Here is a 23,855-nt window from a genome sequence, read left to right as displayed (position 1 = left end):
TTCTTATACCCTCAGTGCCCACACTGCAAAAAGTCTTTAAGTCCATTAAGGGTTCAGCCAGACCCACAAGGAGACGGCTGGGTAGTGAGTAGATCCGACATATCCAGTTTGAATTATCATCCAAAAAATTTCTGGGGTTTCTAGATCCTTCCGAGTTCGTTAAGCTGCCACTTTAACTATCCGGCTGTATGTAGAAATTTTTTAATGTGGTACACGGTAATTCGGAATTTTTGGTAATCCAGTACTCTGAAAAATAGTCGATAATCCGGTCTGTTAGTATTTTGAGAATCGAAATTTTTTCGTACACACGATGCTCTAATGACCTCGGGCGGAAATCAAGGGCCGGTGTAATGCAGCCATGCATATTGCTACGTGTGGGGAGGTCGACTGCGGGATCCAGAGCGATCTGATTTGAGAAAGACTTATTTTATTACAGTACAGTACTTATAACTTATCGTGTTTTACTTTTCCGGCTCTGTTTATATATAACAGAGGAAAAGTATAGGTCATTTTTTTAATTGATCGCCATAAGATTTTTACATTTTTGTACTCTGACCTTAAACGTCGACAAATACCGATTTTTTTTTTTTTTCCTTTTCTTTTTGTATTTTCTGTGTATGGATGTTAGTGTGTGTGGTTGGCACGGATTTTTCACCGTCTTTGAAGCTTGGTTATTAATATTGTTAGGTAACATTTCGTAATTAGTTTTAACATTTTAATTGTTACTTGAAACAGGTGGATTTTTATTATTGTACTGTACAATAAATCTGTAGTTTTTAAAAAAAAATCAGTTTTTCTACCTGATAATACAGTAAAGTAAAAAGATACCATGAATTTAAAAAAATGTAATATTTTTTTTATGAAACTTTAATCAATATCAACAATATGCGAAACACGAACCTCAAGATTATGAACTGGAGCACCCCCACCAAGGAACCAGTCACTATGTAAATAATAATAATAAATTCTAAAAGTTAATTTGTTGTGTTATTTTAAACTGGGGATGGAGTATAACTCAAAGTTTGATCAAAATCGGTCATCCCAATGTCTTGCCATAAGCTCGTGCGGCGGTCGGTAACACTGCGACTGACCACCGTTCCCAACGGCGCGACTTCAGGGTCGAAGCTAACCACTTTTCGGCTCGACGTGCTTCGTTCCGGACGTCCGTCTCGTGTGCTCCGACCTTTCTCTATACGATCGACGTTGTTATAACCGTCTGTATATAGAGTTATAATTATCTGTAAATAAACTCGTGATCACAGCCTTCAGACTTTCTTCAATCCTAGAATATATAACTCGACGCTACGACAATCCTGTTCGTGGATGCGATCGGATTGACCGATCTGACTGACTTCGTCTATGGAGAGGAACCATTAATTGTCCCCTCATACGTAATGGCCCTCATAGTTATATGCTAATTTCTTAGATACGTATATTTGAGATCACAGTAAATACACTTGAGTCAGTTTATATGACGGATTTACTTGCCGTTATTCGTATATAACGAGTAATTCAAGTAGCCTAAGTGTTTCTATAGGGGAGCGAAAGGCAGTGTCGGCAAATCATCACTGTAATTGGCTTCTGCAGCCAATTAGAGTGATGATTTATTCCTACTTCTAAGCGCATGTATAGAAGGTAGGTCTAATAACCGGTTTCAAAACGTTGTCTAAACTGCGGCAAGCAAGGAACGCTGTCTCTACAATGAAATTTTTCTGAACCGCGGTTTACAGATCGTCTATAGTCTATCGTAAGGTGGCACCTACTGTAAATAAATAAACTCTGTTTATTGGTTTAAACCTTCGTCCATCAATTAAAAACCGCGTTGTATCTCATTTGTTTGCAGAAAATAGTTCCTCGTTATTTATAAAATCATTAAGAAATCAGTATTTCATTAAAGTGACCAGCTTTTTAAACGTGAAAGCAGTACATTGGACGAGACGGATGGAGGGGGTAATGGTTATGCATGTGCTTTCAAAATATTTTCTTTCTCGATTTTTTTTGTAGTCTTTTATTTTTTATAATTATATTTTTCATTTAAATAAATTTTTTTAAATAATGTACCATTTTCTTTTAAAACATTACAAAATTCTTTACTTGTATACTGGAGATTCACCTTCACTGAAGTCACTGCTGATAAGATTTCTATGTTTAATCTTGATTTGTCGCTGCTCCAGAAATCATTAATGATTGAAAATACTCGTTCAACTATCGCATTAGTACCCGGCAATGCGTTTGCCGGATACTAATGCGACCCTATTCTTGCATTCTGTGAAAACGAGTAAGTATCGAGTAATAATCTTAATCTTTGGTATTGTTACTTTTGCCCGAGCAACGCCGGACCCACCCGCTAGTTTATATTATATTTTAATAATATGTATATAATGTGTAGCTCTTCGAAACAATCAGTCCATTTTTTTACATATTCAAAGAAATTTTTATAAAAACATTTAATTTTTTTAATGAATTTCGCCTTGCTTCCAGGGTTTGACTCTTCGATTGTATCGAGTTTTTGCGTTAACTTTAATGGAAGAAATCCACTATTGTATTTTGCGTCTATTTGCTCCAACAAATTATTTAAGACAGTTTTCACCTCGGAAGCTGACACTTTAAAGCTTTCAATTTCTTTAATAGTGATATGAAATACAACAGCTTGACTATGAATGAAATGCAATGTAACTTCAGATAACTCGTTTTCGAAAAATTCTTTCAATATTTTGGGACACTGGTCTAAACTTAAGAAGTACGAGCGCAAAGGCTCAAACGTTTTGATTACGCGTTCCACAGCAGGTGTTAACGAAAGCCAGCTCGTTGTAGAATATCCCAACATTTTTTTTGTTTTCTATTTCTGCTTCCTCGCAAAAATCTTTAAGATTGGTGACTCTCATTGTGTATCTGCGAAAGTATAGATAAATCTGAGAGATTATGGATTCACCAACAATACTCATTTGACTAGAAGCAGTATTAATTGCATTGGATAAAATATGTGCGTTGCAGCCAATTCCAATGATATTCTTACTTAATAATTGCATTAATCTTTTATGCGCATTATTTTCACCTTTCCTTTTGAGCTTTCCAAAATTAGTATTAGTGTTATCTGAGGATAGTGCGATTATTTTTTCTTTCAAATTAGGTTAAGTTATTATTTTAAGAATGTGCTCAGAGAAGAGTGCTGATGTTTCTCCTGTCACAGAATCTAAATTTAATAGTTTAACATATACTCCAGTTTCGAAAAAAAAGTATCGCACTAAAATGGGATACATTTGTATTTCTTTATGATTTGAGGCATCTGATAAAAGTGTAATATATTTTTCATTTTCCAAATCTTGTTTCGATAACTCGAATGCGTAATTTTGGAGTACATTACTATTGCTTCGCATTTTCTTATCCCACAATCAGTGCCGTAACTAGAGCGGTGCCAGCGGTGCCCAGGCACAGGGCGTAGATGTGGGGGCGCAGAAATGACCTGGACCAAGTTTTGGGTCATAGGTTTGGGGCGTAGTTACGGCGCTGCCCACAATTAAATTTTTTTTTCAAAGAGATTGCGCACTATAGTTGACGTACAATCCATACTACGGAAACTATGATTATGGCATATTATATGAAATGCAAATGTTCCCTATTTTTTTTTCATCTGATGAAAAAGTTATATTTTTCAAGTAGTCAGTCACTTTTAACGATAAAGCTGCTGCATTAATGTGAGTGTTATGTTTATCACTCTTGCAATGTTTTGTTATTGCCGCTTTGCCACTATTAGCAATACTGAATTCTTAGCAACAAATTGTGCATTTTACAAGTGTCATCATTCTTGCTGGCTTGAATGATAAATGGAAACTCTGTCTTCAAATTATTGCTAAAATGATTTTTTTGTCTTTTGTTGCCTGATATTGTAAATACAGTCTACAAATTAAAAGAAAATATTTTTATTTTATAACCCTTCCGTAATTTTTTTCTAATTTCTAATTGCCACTTACCTATTATTTGTTAGGGTTAGCAGGTTAGTCGATAAAAAAATGTAACCACTATCAATAAAGCCATCAACACAAGAAAAAGCAACTGACCATTAATAAAGGAAATATTCTACTGAGCTGCGTACTGTCTGTCCGACTTATTGTTCACTATTAAAAAAATTACTTGAGAACGGAATCTAACCATTCGTCCGACATAAACCAGATACTAGCTCAGCCAATAATTAGTCAAATTAACAAAATAACACCTTCTACTTATAGCTGAGATAATTTTTATTGAGAAAAATGAACGTTTTCGGCTTACTCAATAAGCCATCCTCAGGTTATAACTTTCGAAAAAAAAGAAACATTATCGTTCCATTAAAAGAATACAATTGTTTGAAAAAATTCAAAACATTAGCAACGGACAAAAAGGAAGAACACGGTAATATAAATAAATAAATATACAAAAATACATAAAAACAAAAAGAAGAACATGGTAATATAAATAAATAAATATACAAAAATACATAAAAACAAAAAAGAAAGAACATGGTAATAAAAATAAATATACAATAAAATCGTTATAGTGGGAATAAGAAGTAAAAGATGAAAAATAAAAAAATAAAAATGATTCCACTGGTGATACTTTTAAAAAGAATGGCAGATTATCGAGGAATGATGCCAAAACAAGCTAAGACAAGCCTACGAGTTCGTGATATATTTCTTAAACACGAATTTCCAGGCTGTTGGTAGGCTGTCAGCGTCCCTCGCATTTATGCATGCCTCTTCCAACTTGCTTTTATAGATTTCAATTTTTTCTGCGGTGCTCGCTAACGTTGGAGAGCTCAAGGGTTTTACAATATCCACTTCCTCCCATTTAATTACCGAGCCTTGGGTCTGCGCGTATTGCGAAAGTACTGTTGCGTTGGATCCTTTCCTGACGTCATACTTGTGCTCTTTAAGTCTTTTCCCTAAACTTCTTGTTGTGACTCCTATGTAATCTTTTTCGATACCTAGTTCAGCGTTCTCGTACGGGATTTTGTATACTCCTGCTCTATCTTCCTTCCTAAAGCGATCTTTATCATTCCTTAAGATTGTATATAGGTTCGGAGCTCTTTTTAGAACCATTCTGGTCTCCTTGCGGTTTGCAATTTCTTTCATAATGCCTTTTGAATTCTTGTTGTAAGTAAACTTTGTGATTTTACTGGGAACGTATTTTGAACTTCTTGTTGTGCCCATCTTATACTTTTTAACTAATCCTGCTATTGTGCCTTTCTTATATCCTAGGGATTCGGCCACTTGCGTGATTCTGTCTATTTCCTTATTTCTATTAATAACGTTGTCACAATAGGTATAAGCCCTTCTGATAAGAGCTCGGAATGCTGCCAGCTTGTAATGGTACGGGTCATTAGAATACGATGGAATATAAAGCATTAGAATTAGAATTTAACTTTTAAAGAGCGGCATTCTTTTGGGACGCTGAGTCTATAAATAGACATCGGAAATACCTTATTTCTGAAACACTCCTTTAAAAACTCCAGTTTTCTATTAGCCTTCACCAGTCGTAAAGCCAACCTTCTGTACTCCTTATAGTATTTAACCGGTGCCGCCATACTAACATAAACCAGTAGTACTAGCGGCAGCCGGTTAAATACTATAAGGAGTACAGAAGGTTGGCTTTACGACTGGTGAAGGCTAATAGAAAACTGGAGTTTTTAAAGGAGTGTTTCAGAAATAAGGTATTTCCGATGTCTATTTATAGACTCAGCGTCCCAAAAGAATGCCGCTCTTTAAAAGTTAAATTTTGCCTTGCATGCCTACGTAAGTCCATCAGGATAGCTAAAAGCAAGAAATATGGAGTCTTGCATGAGCTTATTGACCTTGAAAATAAGATACATGATGAAGATCCGGAAAGGTTAGTGGAAATTAACGAAGGAGTAATTCAACTAACGGATAAGGTCTATAAGAATACAACGAAAAACTTTGTCAGAAAAATGAAATGGATCATCGCTAAACAAACAATAAAAAGAACTAGGAGGAATTTTCCAACATTTATTATGTGGGACCAGATAGAAGTTCCAGTGAAGGTAAAAGAAGTTCTAGAGAAAGGCCCCAACTTTGTCCCAATGAATTCAGAAGACTGGGAAACATCGATTCAAGAAATTGAAAGAGGAATTGTAGGCCTGGATTCCTTAGAAAAGGATTATTTTAGATGGAAGACGGTCATTAAGAACCAAGCAAATTGGAAGAAAGGAGGAGGCAAGAACAGTTGCATCCAGTTTACTAAAAGATGGTTGAGGGTAAACGATTTGATAGCTACAAGAGCGGACAAAAGTAAACTTTTGGTAATTATGAAAAGACAAACGTACAACAAAGCGTTGGAGGATTACATAACAAAAACAGAATGTGAAAAGGTTGAATACAAAATCATCGAGAGCATTGATAGGAGAGTCAAAAGGCTAGCGGGAACTAAACTTAACACCATTTTACCCTTTCTCAAGAAATGCAATAACGCAATACCAGGGATGCCAAGATTGTTTGCTTTCGCCAAGACTCACAAAGAAGGGAAGGAAATAAGGCCAATAGTAGAAAAACGCAAGGGACCGATTTTCATCTTAGAAAAGCGATTACACAGATATATATCCTCTCAGCTTGACAACAGCGCACTAGTAGCGCAAGATCCTGCGAATGTGGTTGAGGAAATACAAAACTTATCATTAATGGAAGAGGAAGTTGCAACGGTTTTTGATTATGAAAACATGTATCCTTCCATAAAAATCGAGTCTTGTAAGGAAGCCCTTTTACTGGTAGAGTTCTTGTTCGACGTTAACTCGGAATTAGCACGTTACAACGAAGAGATTTCAGAAATGGTCAATCTAATATGTTATGAATCCTGCTTTAGTTTCAACGGCCAAGCGTACAGGCAAAAACGGGGAGTACCAATGGGAAGTCCGGTCTCAGGAATATTGTGAGAGTTGGTCATTAGAAAAATGGAGAAAAAAGTCCTGTATGATTTTAAAAACGGGGAGTACCAATGGGAAGTCCGGTCTCAGGAATATTGTGAGAGTTGGTCATTAGAAAAATGGAGAAAAAAGTCCTGTATGATTTTATTATATTTCAAGAAATACGTGGACGATGTTCTTATTGTATGGAGGAATAATAGTATGATAGGCAAATTCGTAGAAAGAGTAAACAACAACAATGATGGCCTAAAATTGAAAATGGAACAAAAGAGTTCCCTCGCTATCCATTTTCTAGACATTAATATTGTGTTCAAAGAAGGGCATTTTTCCACCAACGTGTACGTAAAACCAACACACAGCCCACTTTATATTCCATCGTATTCTAATGACCCGTACCATTACAAGCTGGCAGCATTCCGAGCTCTTATCAGAAGGGCTTATACCTATTGTGACAACGTTATTAATAGAAATAAGGAAATAGACAGAATCACGCAAGTGGCCGAATCCCTAGGATATAAGAAAGGCACAATAGCAGGATTAGTTAAAAAGTATAAGATGGGCACAACAAGAAGTTCAAAATACGTTCCCAGTAAAATCACAAAGTTTACTTACAACAAGAATTCAAAAGGCATTATGAAAGAAATTGCAAACCGCAAGGAGACCAGAATGGTTCTAAAAAGAGCTTCGAACCTATATACAATCTTAAGGAATGATAAAGATCGCTTTAGGAAGGAAGATAGAGCAGGAGTATTTTTTTTTTTTTTTTTTTTTTTTTTAACTCTTTCCGCCCTGTGGGCACTAAGAGGGCCTCTTTCCAGTAGGCCCATTATGGGTTCGGCCAGGCCCACAATGGTGCAAGACGCGGTAGGTGAGGGACGCGGAGTATACAAAATCCCGTACGAGAACGCTGAACTAGGTATCGAAAAAGATTACATAAGAGTCACAAGAAGTTTAGGGAAAAGACTTAAAGAGCACAAGTATGACGTCAGGAAAGGATCCAACGCAACAGTACTTTCGCAATACGCGCAGACCCAAGGCTCGGTAATTAAATGGGAGGAAGTGGATATTGTAAAACCCTTGAGCTCTCCAACGTTAGCGAGCACCGCAGAAAAAATTGAAATCTATAAAAGCAAGTTGGAAGAGGCATGCATAAATGCGAGGGACGCTGACAGCCTACCAACAGCCTGGAAATTCGTGTTTAAGAAATATATCACGAACTCGTAGGCTTGTCTTAGCTTGTTTTGGCATCATTCCTCGATAATCTGCCATTCTTTTTAAAAGTATCACCAGTGGAATCATTTTTATTTTTTATTTTTCATCTTTTACTTCTTATTCCCACTATAACGATTTTATTGTATATTTATTTTTATTACCATGTTCTTTCTTTTTTGTTTTTATGTATTTTTGTATATTTATTTATTTATATTACCGTGTTCTTCCTTTTTGTCCGTTGCTAATGTTTTGAATTTTTTCAAACAATTGTATTCTTTTAATGGAACGATAATGTTTCTTTTTTTTCGAAAGTTATAACCTGAGGATGGCTTATTGAGTAAGCCGAAAACGTTCAGTTTTTCTCAATAAAAATTATCTCAGCTATAAGTAGAAGGTGTTATTTTGTTAATCATCCGTCCGACTTTGTCATACGAACTAACGAACTGCTTGGCGAAAGCCGTCGAGACAATACGAACTTCGCAGAAAACAACGGTACTCGTAACAAGTTTTATTAACAGTGATTCGGCATTCGCTTTGAAAATGCATAAAATCACAGTTTGCATAATATTGTAAAAATAAATAATTATAAGTAATACAAGCAGTACATCTTATAAGAAAGGCAGTACAAATGCAGTGCCTAAAAATTGCACAGTATAGACTATCTCAAAGAAGTACTGTACTGCCGAAAGCAGTGCGTCTGGTCACTTTACTTAACTACATTTATAATCATTGCTATTTCATATTTGTTAAATTGTTTACAATAATTACATCCAAACTTTGAGTTTTCCATTTTTGTAATTCGACAATACACAAAGGTAAATACACGTAAACATCGACAAGGAAAACATGTCTTTTGCCTGTACCGATCCTACAATGTGCACATGGCTAAACGCATTCCTTCGTGGTATTGCGATTTCACTTTGGAGGAATGTAATAAGATATATTTATTTGTTGTATTCATCACATCATTTTATCACATCACATAATTCACATAATTATCACTTCACATAATTTTATCTATTCTCGCGGTTATTATCAGGAAAAGATTAAATAAAAGATTAAGTGTTAAAATGAAATGAGAGTATAATTCAGAGTACATTTCGACTGATTACATAATGTACAGTACAGTACATGTTAAATTAGTCATTTTAACATTATATTACGCTGTGTAACTGGAAAAAATAAAATAAAAATTTTGATTAAGAAATAAAGTCAAAAAGCGATTCATAAGTATTTATCAATGTATGAATATTCATAAGGATATTATTATTCACATATCTGGAGAATACGTTAGATTACATGAGAATAATTATAGTAAATGCACTTGCCTTTCATAATGCCATAATCTATGAAACATCGCAGATTAAAAATAAAATTTCGTTTTTAGAAAATCTTAAAACATCAGTCATTAATATTTAAAATAATAAAGTTTTATTAAGTTAACTGTTCTTAAATAACAATATCCAAATTCATTCGTGACATTGAAAGTCGTAGCATTACTTTAATTACACAATTGTTTAAGTACCTAAACCTTGTATGTGTTATATAATTATTAACTTAGCTAAAAAATGATTTTATAAAGAAAATATACTGTAAAATAAACAGTGTTTACTATTATTTTATGAGCGTATGACAACAGTTTATACCGGACAATATGAAACTAATCATATAGCATTGGGATACATAAAAGCTTTTTTAAAAACCCTTTCCGCCTTATGGGCACCAAGCGGTCCTCTTTTAGCAAGCCCATTATGAGTTCGGCCAGGTCCTCAATGAAGCCCTGGGTGGTAAGGCACGGGGCCCGACATATCCGGACGGATCACCCCTCAAAAAATTCCTGGGTTCACCAGAGCGGTAGGCTGCCATCTTGACCCTCGGCCATCCAGCCGCTACACGAAAGCATTAATAAAGTTTTTATTTTAAATTTATAAATTATTTAATATTCAGTAATTTCTTCGCATTAAATTTAGTAATCACGTTAAAATACTCGACTTATTTAAATATTATTTATTAAATACAAAACATTTTCTAACAATTAAATTTCCCGTAATATTTAGCATAAAAATATTTATATATAAATTTTGATTATTTTATAACTTAATTTAATATTAATAATTATTTTCTTCTTTTATGGGCTTGAAAATTATTTTCTTATTTAAAAAAGTGACGATAGAGATTAGACAGAACCCTCAGACGGCGTGACCTAAAATTAAAAAGAAGAAGGAAGAAGAAGCAAGATGGCCGACGTTGTTGTTAGGAGATCTGATCAATATTCACCGAAATCGAGTCCTAGAAGTGCAAGATCGCCAGTCGTACCACGACAAGATTCAACTGGAACTTTAAAAACGACAATATCTCTCGGTAAAACACCAGCTATCGTTCACAGTGGCCCTTTCTATCTGATGAAAGAACCTCCAAGTTAGTGTACACTTTAATTTAACTTATTCAATCAAATAAATGTATAAGTGTAGAGTAATTCTATATACTTTTTATTTTATAAGGTTAATAAGATCATTATACATACATTTGTTATTATTTTAAGGTAATTTGTATATATAATATAATATACATACAGCTATACAGCTGCAGCTCTGAATGAGGGGGGTAAAATTTGGGGATTCAAACCCTTCATTTAGAGCTTATTACACTAAAAGTGACATCACATTTAATGTATATTTGAGTTTGAATAATTAAATATATTATATAGAGATGTGAATTGGTGTTGTAAATGATTGTTTGGCCCACCGGTGGAGTTTTCCAGGTTTTTCTCCATGTTAATGCCCGAATAGGGGCCGGTTACCCTTAAAAAGACTTCCCGGAAGGCAGATTGATCGAGCGTTACGCTGCTGTAACTTAAGAAAACAAACAAACAAAAGTGAATGCTTTCTGTCCTTAAAGCTCCAAGTGATGACCGCCCTGGAATGGTAGTCGCGTTTACCGTTGGGGGATTTCGGAAAAGTTGAAAAACGGTATAAAGTTAGTAAATACTGTAGACTACGGTAGGTAGGTACCGTGTTTATTTAACGGATGAGGTTTGTTAGAAAAGGAAATTCATAAAATGTACGATATTTTGTGGTAGGTGTATTATTTATTTATTTTCTTATTAATGGTTTGTAGAAAGTGATGCCTGTTAAACTTGGAGTGCTTCCTCTTTTTATTATTTGTACGGAGGACTGTTTCATAATACTACAGGATGATCTGGCCTTTTTCTGCTCTCAGAGCAGTAAAGGGCCTAAAACCACAAAAAAATAAAAACAAATAAATACTACAGGATGGTTCTTTATTAAAGTTTACAATTGTTTGGATAGGATATTACTTCCCCTATCCACTGAGCACTTTATTTGATAATTTTCTCTTTGTTTACTCTTAAATTGGGTATTTTGCATATTTATATTTATAAATCTGAAATTTAATTCTTAATTGATAATTTTTTTGATATTTAAATATCTTTCTCTGGTGCGAAGTAATAAGGACAGCTCTTTTCTAATAAGAAACCATGTCTGCTTCTATATGCAGTACAGTATGATCTACATGAGGAGTTTCTTTAATCTGTTATTTTATTTGCCGAGACGCCTTTCGGGCAACTCTTCTGTTGGTTTTTTCGCATTATTATTATTATGTTGGGTTAAGTTAGATATACTTGGTTAACACCAGAAACTGTGAACAATAAAATCTTGTTTAGAGCACTCGAACAATACATTCGAGACACAGAAACTCTCATACGGCCATATCATCGACAGAAGATTCGGACACAGAATGATACTCGTGAAACCGAACAAAATACAAGCAAAGACGAGGAAGCAGAAGAACATAGCACAAACTCAACAACTGAGGACAGCGACTGAAAGGAACCCGCCCCACGTAGTCTGCCCAATAAAACAACGAAGAGAAGAATAAATGATACTAGTAATTCTGCTATAAACAAGTGTGTCAAGTACACTTATAACTCACATCATTTGCTTGGTCGACTGTCTCCAAACTGCCCCATTGTAAGTCCAATTGTTGGAACCCACGACTGACTGAGCTCTCAGAAACCCAAGCCGGGTATCATATTGTAAATATTGTGAATATGTTTTGTTTGCGAAAGTGGAATAAGTCCTTCCACAATTACTCTACAATTGTATTTTTTTGTTACTTTGTAAGACAATAATATTACTGTATCCTTGGTATTTCGGATTTGGAGACGCAGGCGCCCATAAGTTCCATGGGAGCCTTAAGGTTGCTTTTTTTTTCCAACTTTCCTATCTTTCTTTATTTCCTCTTCCATCTAATCCCCTAACTCCTCCCTCTTCTTTCCGTTTCTAACTCAGGGCTAAGTCCTTTGCTAGGATGAAGGACAGCCCTCTATTATCTTTGCAACCAGGTGGCTGTGTACTATGCCGGACCAAAGTCAAAGCATAGTAACCAAAACAGAAATTAAAGAAGTGTATCAGTGTGTGTGTGTGTATTCAGGAATTTTCTCATTGTTGTGTGAATTTATGGTGTAGTTGTTGTCTGTATGCTGTCATGTTTGTTTCAAGTTTTGTGATGATGTAATAATTATGGATGATAAACTTGTTCATTTTTGTTGTCCATTTCATCTGTTGGCGTGGTTTTCCAGCCTTTGTGGTCTGTGGATGCGTTGCCACAGAAACACCAAGGCTAGGTTGGTTCCTCACATCTGTTGAGGGCATTGCAGTAGCCATGCTTGGGCCGGTGTTGCTTTCGCCACCGGTAACCAAGGGAGACTGTGGCCTATTTTTCGAATGCGAGTCTCTGCCTAACCCACGAACGCGGACCTTGTTAACCCGGGCGACGTCCGAGCCGGTATCACATTTAGATCTGGTTACTACCATGATACATATCTCCACAGAATGTGGGTGTGTGGTCACTCTTAGCTTCATTTCTCCCCATAGACCTTACTGGCATGGGTGTCCCTACCAGGAGCTTGTGCTCCAGCCTGCATTGCCCTATGGATCAGTAAAATTACTGGGCTCTCCCACCACGACCAGGTGGTGACCACAGGAGAGTTATTATTATTATTTATTTATTTACTTATTTTTTTGTTATGTATTTGGCTCATCTCTGTATTCATTAAGCCAAATATGTAACACCAAAAAAACATTAATAAAGCTGACAGAAGAGGGGCAAATGCCCAAAACACATATCAGCAAATAAAATAGCATATTAAAGAAGGACATAAAGGAAAGTCTTGTGTTGACTGTACTGAACTTTATTATTTGATATAAACAAACAGGACAGTTCCATTATTCACAAAGCTAATTGAAGAGATGTGGTGACATGACGGCTTACTGGTTTAAAAATGTCAAAAATACCAAAGTCAAAACTGAAGTAATTTGTAAATAATTTTACAGACAAAGGAATTATCACTGACGACAGTATTTCGAGATGTACACTGTTTGATGTTACCATAAATTTGCATGAAAAGCATCTTTCTTCATGGGTTAAGCAACATGTTAAATATACAAAACATATTTTCAACAAGGAAAGAAAGAACAACAAGAAGAAGGGACAGTTGTATTTTTACATCATTAAAATTTGCAAAGGATAATAAAGCTAAAAGAATGAACTTTTATGTGAACTGGCTACAGCTTTAATATAGTGAAGGATTGTTCTTAACAAGGAAAATAATCCTGCATTCAAAAATTTTCTAGAAAAACATTCAATACCAAGACTAAAGCATGCTAAAGAAGAGCTAATGTGCAGCCTGCATATGAAGCAACTTTTAAAAAATATAGGAAATAGTAAAAAACAGTTCAGTTTTTTTTTTTATTTTGGATGACACAAGGGATGTGCTAAAAAGATATATCCTGAACATCAGTCCATTAACAGTGTGGGTTATTCAGTTTACAAATTAGAAAAAAAAAACAAATTTTGTAATTCTTATGCAGGCCTTCAAAGATTCCAAATTGTGGAGCTCCACTTTTCTGTATGATACAGTTTGGTAACTTATAACAGATCAGACATCATACAAGCTAATTGCATGCTCAAATGTACTTAGCTTGTTTGCACAAGTTGATGTATCCAAATCTGACATCACTTGCCCGTTGTGTTAACATGGTATGTGAAGAAATTGGGGCAGAATTATGCTAATTGCTTCACATACCCTGCCATTCCCCAAAACACACTGTAATAATCAGATGGAGCATATGGATTCAAGTGGTTTGTTTTATACTGAAAATTTTTCATCCATGGGAGCATTCACTGATAAACTGGATAAAAAGTCATTAGCAGCTGCAGTGAACCTCGAGAATCTGTTGAAACAAGATGTGTTAAAGGAACTCTGCACTGTTCATCCTTGTGCAGACATCTTTCTTCAGTTTCTAATCTTGAGAAAAGCTATCTGTGTAGAAGCAATGGGAGATTTTTAAACATTCCAAAAACCAATTGACTAGATTTGATTTAGAGAAACTGAAATGCTTCCTGGGCAAAAATACAGATATTCAAAATCCTTATAATTCTTGAGTCACTTCAGTCACAAAACCTGGGGGGGGGGAAATGCTCATCTCACATATATTGATATTCAGAGATCATTTTTACAGTTCAAAGATTTATTTTCCTTGTTCTGCTTGTGGTTGACCATGAAGAATATAGATTGATCATGTGTTTGCAAGTATAAAGTACTGACAAGGATGCAGAAATGTATTCCCATCAGATGTGCATGACTGTTTCCTCAGTCGTATGCAAACACACAGTGATCTATTATCCACGGCTTCATGCCTTCAACTGAAAAGACAATGCTAAGATCTTACTACTTTCACGCTACCTGCCACACATCTGTCACTTCACCTGATGGTGAGTTGTAGCCATTTCAAAAACATCCGTCCTTTCTGCCCCACCGTGTATAATGATGATTTTTACTTTTAAATATTTCTAGAAAACTTTGTTAGTGCAAATTATCACTTTGTAGTCCTCTTTTTTAAAGAAAATTTGCACCTCAAGTTTACTTGATATAAAGAAAAATTCTAGTTGTTATTTCAAGTTTCAATTATAATTGTCTTTAAGAATCAAATATACTCCCACAACTGCTGTAAATGAACAGGCTAAATTTGGATATAATGATTATAAATTAGAAATGAATTTGGCATTAGAGTGTGGTGTTAGGCGCCATCTTGTATTAAAATTAATAATTATAATATTTAATTAATTTATTTAGATTAAACTGGAAGAAATGAATCGGCTCGAAGTGGGACTTGAACCCACAACTCCCGCTAACACGAGATGGCATCTAAAGCCACACTCTAAGACCAAATTCATTTCTAATTTATAATTATTATATCCAAATTTAGCCCATTCATTTACATCAATTGTGGTAGTATATTTGCTTAGTAATGTGTTTTCGATTGGTGTGTATACTTTAACAAGCAAACTTGTGTTTTCACAAGTATTTTTGACCTTTTCTTTCCTTCATTAAACATGAATAACATTGAAAAAACAGTGTTCTCGGTGTTAATTTATCTCATAACAATCAAACTTTCAGAAATAAATACTTTTATTAATAACTGGTGTCAAACAGATATATACGTAGGCTGTTTTTTTTTCCAACCTCCAATTGTGCAGATAAACAGTCAGTTGAGTGGAAGGAGGTGGGTATGCACAGCCACTGTAACTTTCAAGGTCATTACACCATTGTGAGCTTAGTTGCAGGCTGCTACAATTGACTTTTCTGCCAAGTGTACTTTTGTGTAGTGTAATTCAATTTCTTCAAGCAGAAGGGAATAGTGTTGTGGAAATTCATCGAAGAATGAGCCAAGTATACAGTGAAAACTTTGAGTGATGGTGTTGCACATGAATGGTGTAGAAAATTTAAAGAAGGCCGAACCAATGTTCACAATGAAGGTGGACAAGGACACAAATCTGTCACAACAGAAGACATTGTTCAATGAGTTGATCAAGTGGTTTGAAGTAAACAGAGGTTTACCATAAGTGAGTTGTGTGTGGAATTTCCTGAAGTTTCAAGATCATAACAGATCACCCATGCTACAAAAAACTGTGCGCTTGATGGGTTCCCGAAACAAAACAACAGTTACGACAATGGATGCACTCAAACTCTCCAAACAAACCTTCAACAACAAGAAGGGTATGGCTACTGTGTTTTGGGACCAAAAAGTATGTTGCTTGTTGAGTTTATGGAACTGGGGACTACAATCAATGCAGCTATTTATGCAAGACTTTATGACAACTGCAGAGTGCGATTCAAAACAAAAGAAGCAACATGCTGTCTTCTGGAGTTCTTCTGTTTCATGACAACACCAACCTCACAGTTCTGCTGTAACCTAACATCTTCAGCAATTTCAATGGGAACAAGTGTCTGCAAATAGTAGCCACAACTATTATCTGAGTAACACCAGTAATATAGTTAGATTTTAATAATTAAAAGTTTATAATGTGTTTTGAATAATACTGTTCATATATTTTCCGTTAATATCATGTCAGATGTTAGATTTGAGTTTACAATTAATTCACAAAAAAAAATGAAACTCTTTTACTATTTATATTTTAAATAAATACATATTCACAAATGAATGTAATCATAACGTTAATTTAAATGTATAAAAACCTGGTTCGGTAGAACTTGAATAAAACATAAAACTGCCAAACTGGAAAAAATATTTAGTATTGTGCTAATTCAGTTTCAAGTTTTACTGTATTAGATATGCATTGTTAATAATTGTCCATAGATTGAAATTTGTTTTCAAGTACAGTCAAACCTGTTTTTATGCGGTCTTTTTATGAGTGATTTTTTTTATGCGAATTTTTAATTTGTGCGGTTTTTTTTGTGCGGTATAGTTGGTGACTAGTCTCGTGCGATTCGTAATGTCTCACGTTGACTTATTATAGCTAAATAAACTTATTATAGCATAAATGAACTTATTATAGTAATATTATTGCATGAATATGCGAAAAATGAAATAATTTACTTTTTAAGTCAACAAAACACCACCTGGACAAAAATATGTAAAACAGACGATAGACCAGACGATGCAGTCAAGTGCTGACATCTGTTGTCAATAAATTCTATTTCGTACGGTTTTGAGTTATTTTCTATGTGAAACTTTTTTTATGCGGTCCCTGTTGACCGCATTAAAAAAAATATTTTTTAATTGTGTTGCGAAAACTATTTTTTACAGCCATTCGTGAAGTTTCGTGCAATTTTTTTAATGCGTTTTTTTTAATGCGGTCCCTATCCCCCGCATAAAAACAGGTTTGACTGTATAGTTTTTCTTTTCTCTATTATCAAATTGTACTTACTGGAAAAACTTTTTCAGGCACAGTTTTTCAATATTTCAATAGCATATGTCTAATTTCACAAGTTGACTGACCAGTTTCTTTGTAACTGAACATTGCTACAGGAAATAATGTGGCATTACAGGCTACTGACTACAGTGAAAGAATTTGTATTAATTTTTGATGTAAAATTCATACATCGAGAAGATAAAAGTTTTTTCAAAAATGATTAATTCATTTAATCAGAAATAAACTTGATAGAACGGAAAATTACTTGATAGAAATCTAATACATTACTATTTATTCTTATTTTATATTGGATTGGTATATTTGAATTTGTGTTTTTGCAGATGGCAAATGGTTAGGTTAACTGGTTTAATGCACAGGGGTAATTATTATTATTAGTGCACACACTAAATTTTATAGCAAAGCATGTGTAATAAAAAAACACAAGTAAAATGTTTTAAACACCATTCAAATGTTTTTCTGTTAATTGTAAATGGTTGCATAATTGTCCAGATAATTATCTGGACTGCTTGAGGTGGAGCACAGATTCACACTGGTACATGATGATAAAACTTCCATGTAAAACCAGACCATGATGTTTGTGTGTCAGAACAAAAGGCAATGCCATTTGGATGTAATTTAAAATCTGTTTTATTGTATACAAGACAAAAGCTCCTGTACTGGGATTATGGTTTGAAAGATCCTGGAACCACTAGTATTTGTACATACACAAGCTGTCTTTTTCATTGTAAAACTGATGTTCTGATGTCAATTTAAGGATCGAGTAAACCATTAAAAAAAACTTGTAACAAAGAATTTTGTTTATAGTATTTTATCTGTTCTCACAGTTTAGGTAAACCAAATTGTTTACATATAACACCAGCAGAAGGATAAAAAGGCCAATTACAAAATTTATTTAAAAGACAGTATACTTTATTTAATGAAGCTTTAACTTTGCCATTACTGGAACTGAGGTGCCATAACCCATTAAAGTTCTAGTGTAGGAGAATGTGGATGATGAGAGAGAGAAGAAAACATTGCTATTTTTTTATTATTGATATTCGAATTATGCTCAAGGGCCCATTTAAAAAAAAATAATATCAAGTTTGAATGTAGAGTAATCACTGTTAATAAGTTTGATGTCATCTGCATTTGCCACCATAGTGGATAAAATATTATAAACAAAAAGATCACTATACTGGGTGAGATCACTATTCACCGGGACTGAACACTTATTATGTGAAATATCAAATGATATAAAAACAATGATAGAAAAACTTCGTTTATAAAAAAATTAAAAAACAACTCTATTCAGCGAATTTTTCTGCAAAGTCGTTAATTACTTTATCATAAAAGTTGCTGGTTGTCAACTCCATCAGTGTATTTGAAAGCTCTTTCTCTATCAAAAACAACTCTAGCGACGGCAATTTTTCCTCCGACCGAGTGTTCCTGGCCAATGTATGAATTTGCTTTGTAGTTGGAAAAACTGCGCTTAACACATGCACCGGTAGATGGTACCATAAAAATTAATGATAATAAATCATGTAATTCTTTTAGTACATCTTTGTTCAGATTGTCATTAATAATTATACTTTTTATGTCTAAGATCATATAGTCTGAATCTGAATCAATATAGTCAATATAGTCTGAACACGAATATAAATATTACGATTCACTACGTAATTTAGATAAATAAAAAAATTCTCCATAAAATTTACTCAATTTAAAGAATTAGAACTCGCTTGGAAAAATTGTTTTTCATAATATTTAAAATTATTAACATCTAAAAGTGGTGAAAATTCTAAAGATTTTATGTCTGAAAATCTGTCAATATAATTATAATTAAAAGAAAATTATAATTAAATATAACTTTGCAAAGAAACGTACATAAAAATAACATTGAATATTCTTTACTTTTTAAATCTTAAAACAATTCACTTAGTCAAATAGCTCCCTACCAGTGACTAAGGGATAGAATCGTTGGAAGTGTTATGGTGTAGCATCCACCAGCTAAACCACCAGAGGTTGGTGCTCTGTAAAGTGCATTCACCAATGCTTGTAAATTGGCTGCTTTGGCTGAATGGTGTATTCAAATATTTTTGCTTTGGAAGCTGCCCCATATTCGACAATACAGCACTTCCATTGGGAGTATGCATACATGAATTTAGATTCAAATATACAATTGCCATCTTCCTGTTGTTTTTCACATATATTTTATTACAGATTTTTGTATGAAATCTATAATAAAATACATAATGCGGTGATAAAAAAAATATTAATTTTAAGTAATTCAAAGTACGTTCAAATACGAAAATAATCATGCAATATGTATTTATTAGTGATGTAATGAATATTCGGTTACTACTTGGTATTCGGCTGAATACCGAATATTTAAATTACTATTTGGCTGAATACCAAATATTTAATCACTATTCGGCCAAATACCTAAAAACAGGAGTAAGAAATAACAAAAACAGTAAATTAATCATTTTGGTAACTTTTATTAATGCTAAACATTAAATTATCATTATTAAGGTTAGTAAGAAATAGCATCTAACTCTAGTATTAAATTATTTCGTAATTAAATAATATTATAGCCTTTATCTAGCCCGATATCTTATGTCATCGATGGCGTGTAGGTTAGAATGTATTGGGCATTAATGTTGTTGTTTATTTGTTATTAATGTTAGTTAATTATGTTATATTCATATTCACGTATATTTTAATATTTTTTACGATATTTTAAAATGATTTACAAAAAGTTTTATTGAAACTTATTGTATTTAATAAAAGAATTATTTATCTATTTCTAGAAGATGAGTAACTAATATATAATTTATTTTATATATAAAGCAAAGAATGAGCATTTCTCATTATATACAAAAGATAACATTTGAAATCATGTTAATTTTAAAAATATTGACAAAAACAATAGCAACAAAATATCACAAAACTTCACAAATAGAAACCCCCTCCAATAATATATTTGAACTGTTCCACAACTGGGGAGAAACTAGACCATATGTCCCTACTAAAGTATATTCTTAGGGTACTATTCAGTCTACAAATACATAGTAAAAACAAAATTTTAGTGCTTAATTAAAGAGTTAAAAAGATCGATTGCAAATAAAATAACTTATAAGTTATAACTTACATCTAAATACCAACAACTGCCGAATCATATCGGGCTATTTACAGCTATTACATAAATTATAAACCAATTTGGCACGAGAGGTAGACGTTAGACTCCATCTCATATTAACTTTAATAATTATAATTTAATTAATTAATTTAAATAATTTAGACCTACTGGAAGAAAAAATCATAGTGACAGCAGGCCAATAGAGAGCAGGGTGCACGGTCCTTGCCATAATACGGTTTGCACGCTAATTTTCGTACGTGCGTTAATCAAGCCAAATAGTTTGGCCGAATATTCGGTCGTTCGGCCACGCTCCTGGCCGAATATACTGTTCGTTACATCACTAGTATTTATATTTAAGAAAATACAAGGGAAGTGGCACTTCCACAGCTTCCAATGATGGCATGCCACTGATATACAATATACTTCTTAAATGCTTGTAGGAAAGTAGCTGAATATTCTTAAGGGTACAACTCTGTGAGCATATTGTATTATTAGGTGCATGCTTGACAACTGGGTGATAGTCAAGTAGGCAACAGTTAACTGGACAACTGTCATTTATGTGACAAACTTAAAAAATTTTGCATGCTTTGCAACCATACAATTTTGCAGATATTTTTTTATTTGTTTTTGTAAATATTGGTAAAATATGTGGTTAAGACTTATGAGGTGTGAGTTTTTTCCAACATAGGAAAAGGAACTGTTTTGGAACAGTGTACTATAGCATCGTTAATATTGTGTGTCAGAAGCAGTTAACAAAGTGAATCAAAGAAAAGCAATTCTTCGAAAACAAATTCTTTCAAAGAACTTTTATACTTTTTTGTTTTAATTTATATTGTATTTTATGTATAATGTAATGTATTTTTAATTTTATGTAATTGTTGTCTTTATTTTTATATATCAATATATTTGTTAACTGTGGGGGGTAGATATCAACTGTTCTTCGAGACTTTTCTATTTACTTGTAAAAATAAATAAATAATGTATGTAATATGTATAAATATATGTTTATGTTATAGTTTATGTTTATTAATTACAAAAATCATTCTTTTAACTTGTCTCTTAAAAAGCATTATTTAAATTTACTGGTATTAGATTAAGAGAAAAGAATGGCAGTTTTTATAAGGGAAACAAAGTTTGTATTTTATCTATTATTCATCTCTCTAATGGCCAGTTGGCAGTCTCCTCTATTCTCTTGCATAGAGGATAGCATTGCCATATTTTAAAATAGGAAAGACTTATGTTGAATCAAAAGTCTATTAATGTTGACTGAAATTCTTGCATGTAACATAAAATTATATGTCCAGGCACTTTGCATGGTGATAATTGTGTCAACATTTGACCTACTTGGCAAATTCTTTATGTGAGCTCTGGTGGGTCCCTGGAAAAAATCCAATGTCAAATATTTTGGATGTAGCAGGTTTTTTTAACATCTTGAAATATCAGTCTACAGATTTATATGAATAGATCAGTTCAAGAAGGCTACACAAAATCCACTTAAATATTATTGTACTGTACATACATTGATGATCATATAATCACAATTGTTAAAAAATGGCAGCTTTTAGAAATTTAATTAAAAGAGCTTCAACTTACTTTTCACTGATTAATGATGTAAATTCAGTCTAACATAACTGTTAACTACAACTTTTCTAAAACATATATACAGGTACTATACTTTTATTATACATATTAAGTAGCAAGTACAAAATTGAATAATTCAAAACAAAGTTTTGATATCAAATAGTATTTACTAACAAAAATATTGTTGATTATTGTAAAACCTATAATTCTGATATCTGAATTTTTTGCTATATTACTAAACAGAATCTTACTGTCATGCAGATATATTTTTGTCAAATTTTATATAAACCAAGAATATACATAATGAATTGATTAAAAATTGTATTTTTATTATGTAGCTTTGACTTGATAACCTTTATTCTCTTATTTGTAGATCTGTTTCATGCATCTACAGTCTGTCTGTGGAAAGAATCGACTTAAGAGCAACATCACACGTGATGTCAGCACTTTTTGCTTAATATGTCAGGCAATATGTGAATTTTATTTTTTCTCACTAGATAGCAGAACAACTTTTCCATTAATTATGTTAATTTTTTAAAGCATGCATTAACTGTAAAGAATCATGCATTTAACAACAACTATAGTGAACTTTCTTGCATTCCAGTACCAGATCATGAAGCTTTCATAACACTTTTTAATCCTGGTGACATGTTTAACAAATGAGGAAGAAACCTGAAGGAACTTGCCAAACTAAGCAATGTTCATTGATTAATACCCAAGTTGATTTTTTCCATAGACAGATTGTAGAGATATTACTACAACTAACACATATCTCTTCATCATTGCATTAAAAAGTTCAATTGAAAATCTTCACAATAAATTACTACTGATTAAAAGAAATAACATCTACAGTTACTACATAATTTGTTTTGAAAATCCAAATAAATAGTGAAATATATTGAAAGATAAATTTTTGCATGCCTGAAGAGAATGTTTTGCACAAAATTTAAAGAAAAAAAGAACTGAAAGAGTATTTTTCAGTATTTATTGCACAGTAAAGTAAGTTATAAATTGCTGTTTTCCATGGTATCACTACCCTTGAAAAAATAGTCTGCAGTTTTGTCCACAAAAGACTTTCGAAGAGTTGCAGGAGGCAGTTTATGAGCATTTTTTTGAGTTTTGGAAACAGACAATAATCACTGGGAGCCAGGTGTGGGCTGTAGGGCAGATGGTCAACTGCTCAAACTTACACTCCTTCACAGTACCTCAGAAATGGAAGCCACTTGTGCACTGGTGCATTGTCCTGTGAGAGGCAAATGTGATGCAAATTAATGCAACAATTCTAACTAAAATGTATGTTTCCAAGTGACTGATTTAAATTGGCAGGAAAAACTGTTTTATTAGTCCATATACAGATGGTGCTATCTGATACTAAGATTATTTTATTCCCATCATGTCTAAAGTATAGTTAGGTTGAAAAGTTTTCTCGCTTACCTCGTAATTTAAGACATAAAACAATTTCCCCCATATCATAAATAGCCATCTTCAGGTTTTATTATTCTGTAGTTATTGAGTTCAAGAATGATGGTTCAAAAAAATAATTTAAGCTTAGTGCACATTCCAATATTAATGAGGATTATAAATTTATCTGCTGGACTAAATGTTTAAGTAATGAAGTTTTATATTTGAAACAGTCATTTTAAAAAATAAAATTGATTGAATTTTGAAATTAACATTTACAAAATTTTATAATATTTTTTTAAATGAACAATATATTTATATTTAATAATTTTTTCCAGTTCAGAATTTTAATTATGCATATGTTTTTATTGTAGT

General features: G+C 33.2%; 2 protein-coding genes across 5 annotated transcripts in view; both read left to right on the top strand.

Moving 5' to 3' along the window:
* The first annotated feature begins 5,695 nt into the window (after positions 1-5,695).
* Positions 5,696-6,919, top strand: LOC136974018 (uncharacterized). Its single transcript, XM_067268785.1, has one exon. It carries the CDS (start codon positions 5,696-5,698, stop codon positions 6,917-6,919), a length of 1,224 nt encoding a protein of 407 aa, XP_067124886.1.
* Positions 6,920-10,303: 3,384 nt separating this feature from the next.
* Positions 10,304-23,855, top strand: part of LOC136974031 (mediator of RNA polymerase II transcription subunit 19-like) — a 32,951-nt gene continuing 19,399 nt past the window's right edge. For 2 of the 4 annotated variants that reach the window (XR_010880579.1, XR_010880580.1), the window contains exon 1: positions 10,308-10,540. Coding sequence is in view for 2 of the 4 variants with exons in the window: in XM_067268803.1 (XP_067124904.1) it covers positions 10,360-10,540 (181 nt within the window). In the remaining 2 variants the exon portion in view is untranslated. Of the gene's footprint in view, positions 10,541-23,855 lie in introns of all 4 variants that reach the window. The other 2 variants (XM_067268803.1, XM_067268802.1) reach the window with 2 other exon arrangements.

This window comes from Centruroides vittatus, unplaced genomic scaffold (genome assembly GCF_030686945.1).
Source record: "Centruroides vittatus isolate TY-2023 unplaced genomic scaffold, ASM3068694v2 contig_337, whole genome shotgun sequence".
NCBI classification, from domain to species: domain Eukaryota; kingdom Metazoa; phylum Arthropoda; class Arachnida; order Scorpiones; family Buthidae; genus Centruroides; species Centruroides vittatus.
Note: the sequence above shows the minus strand (reverse complement) of the source record. Positions and strands in the feature narration are given on the sequence as shown.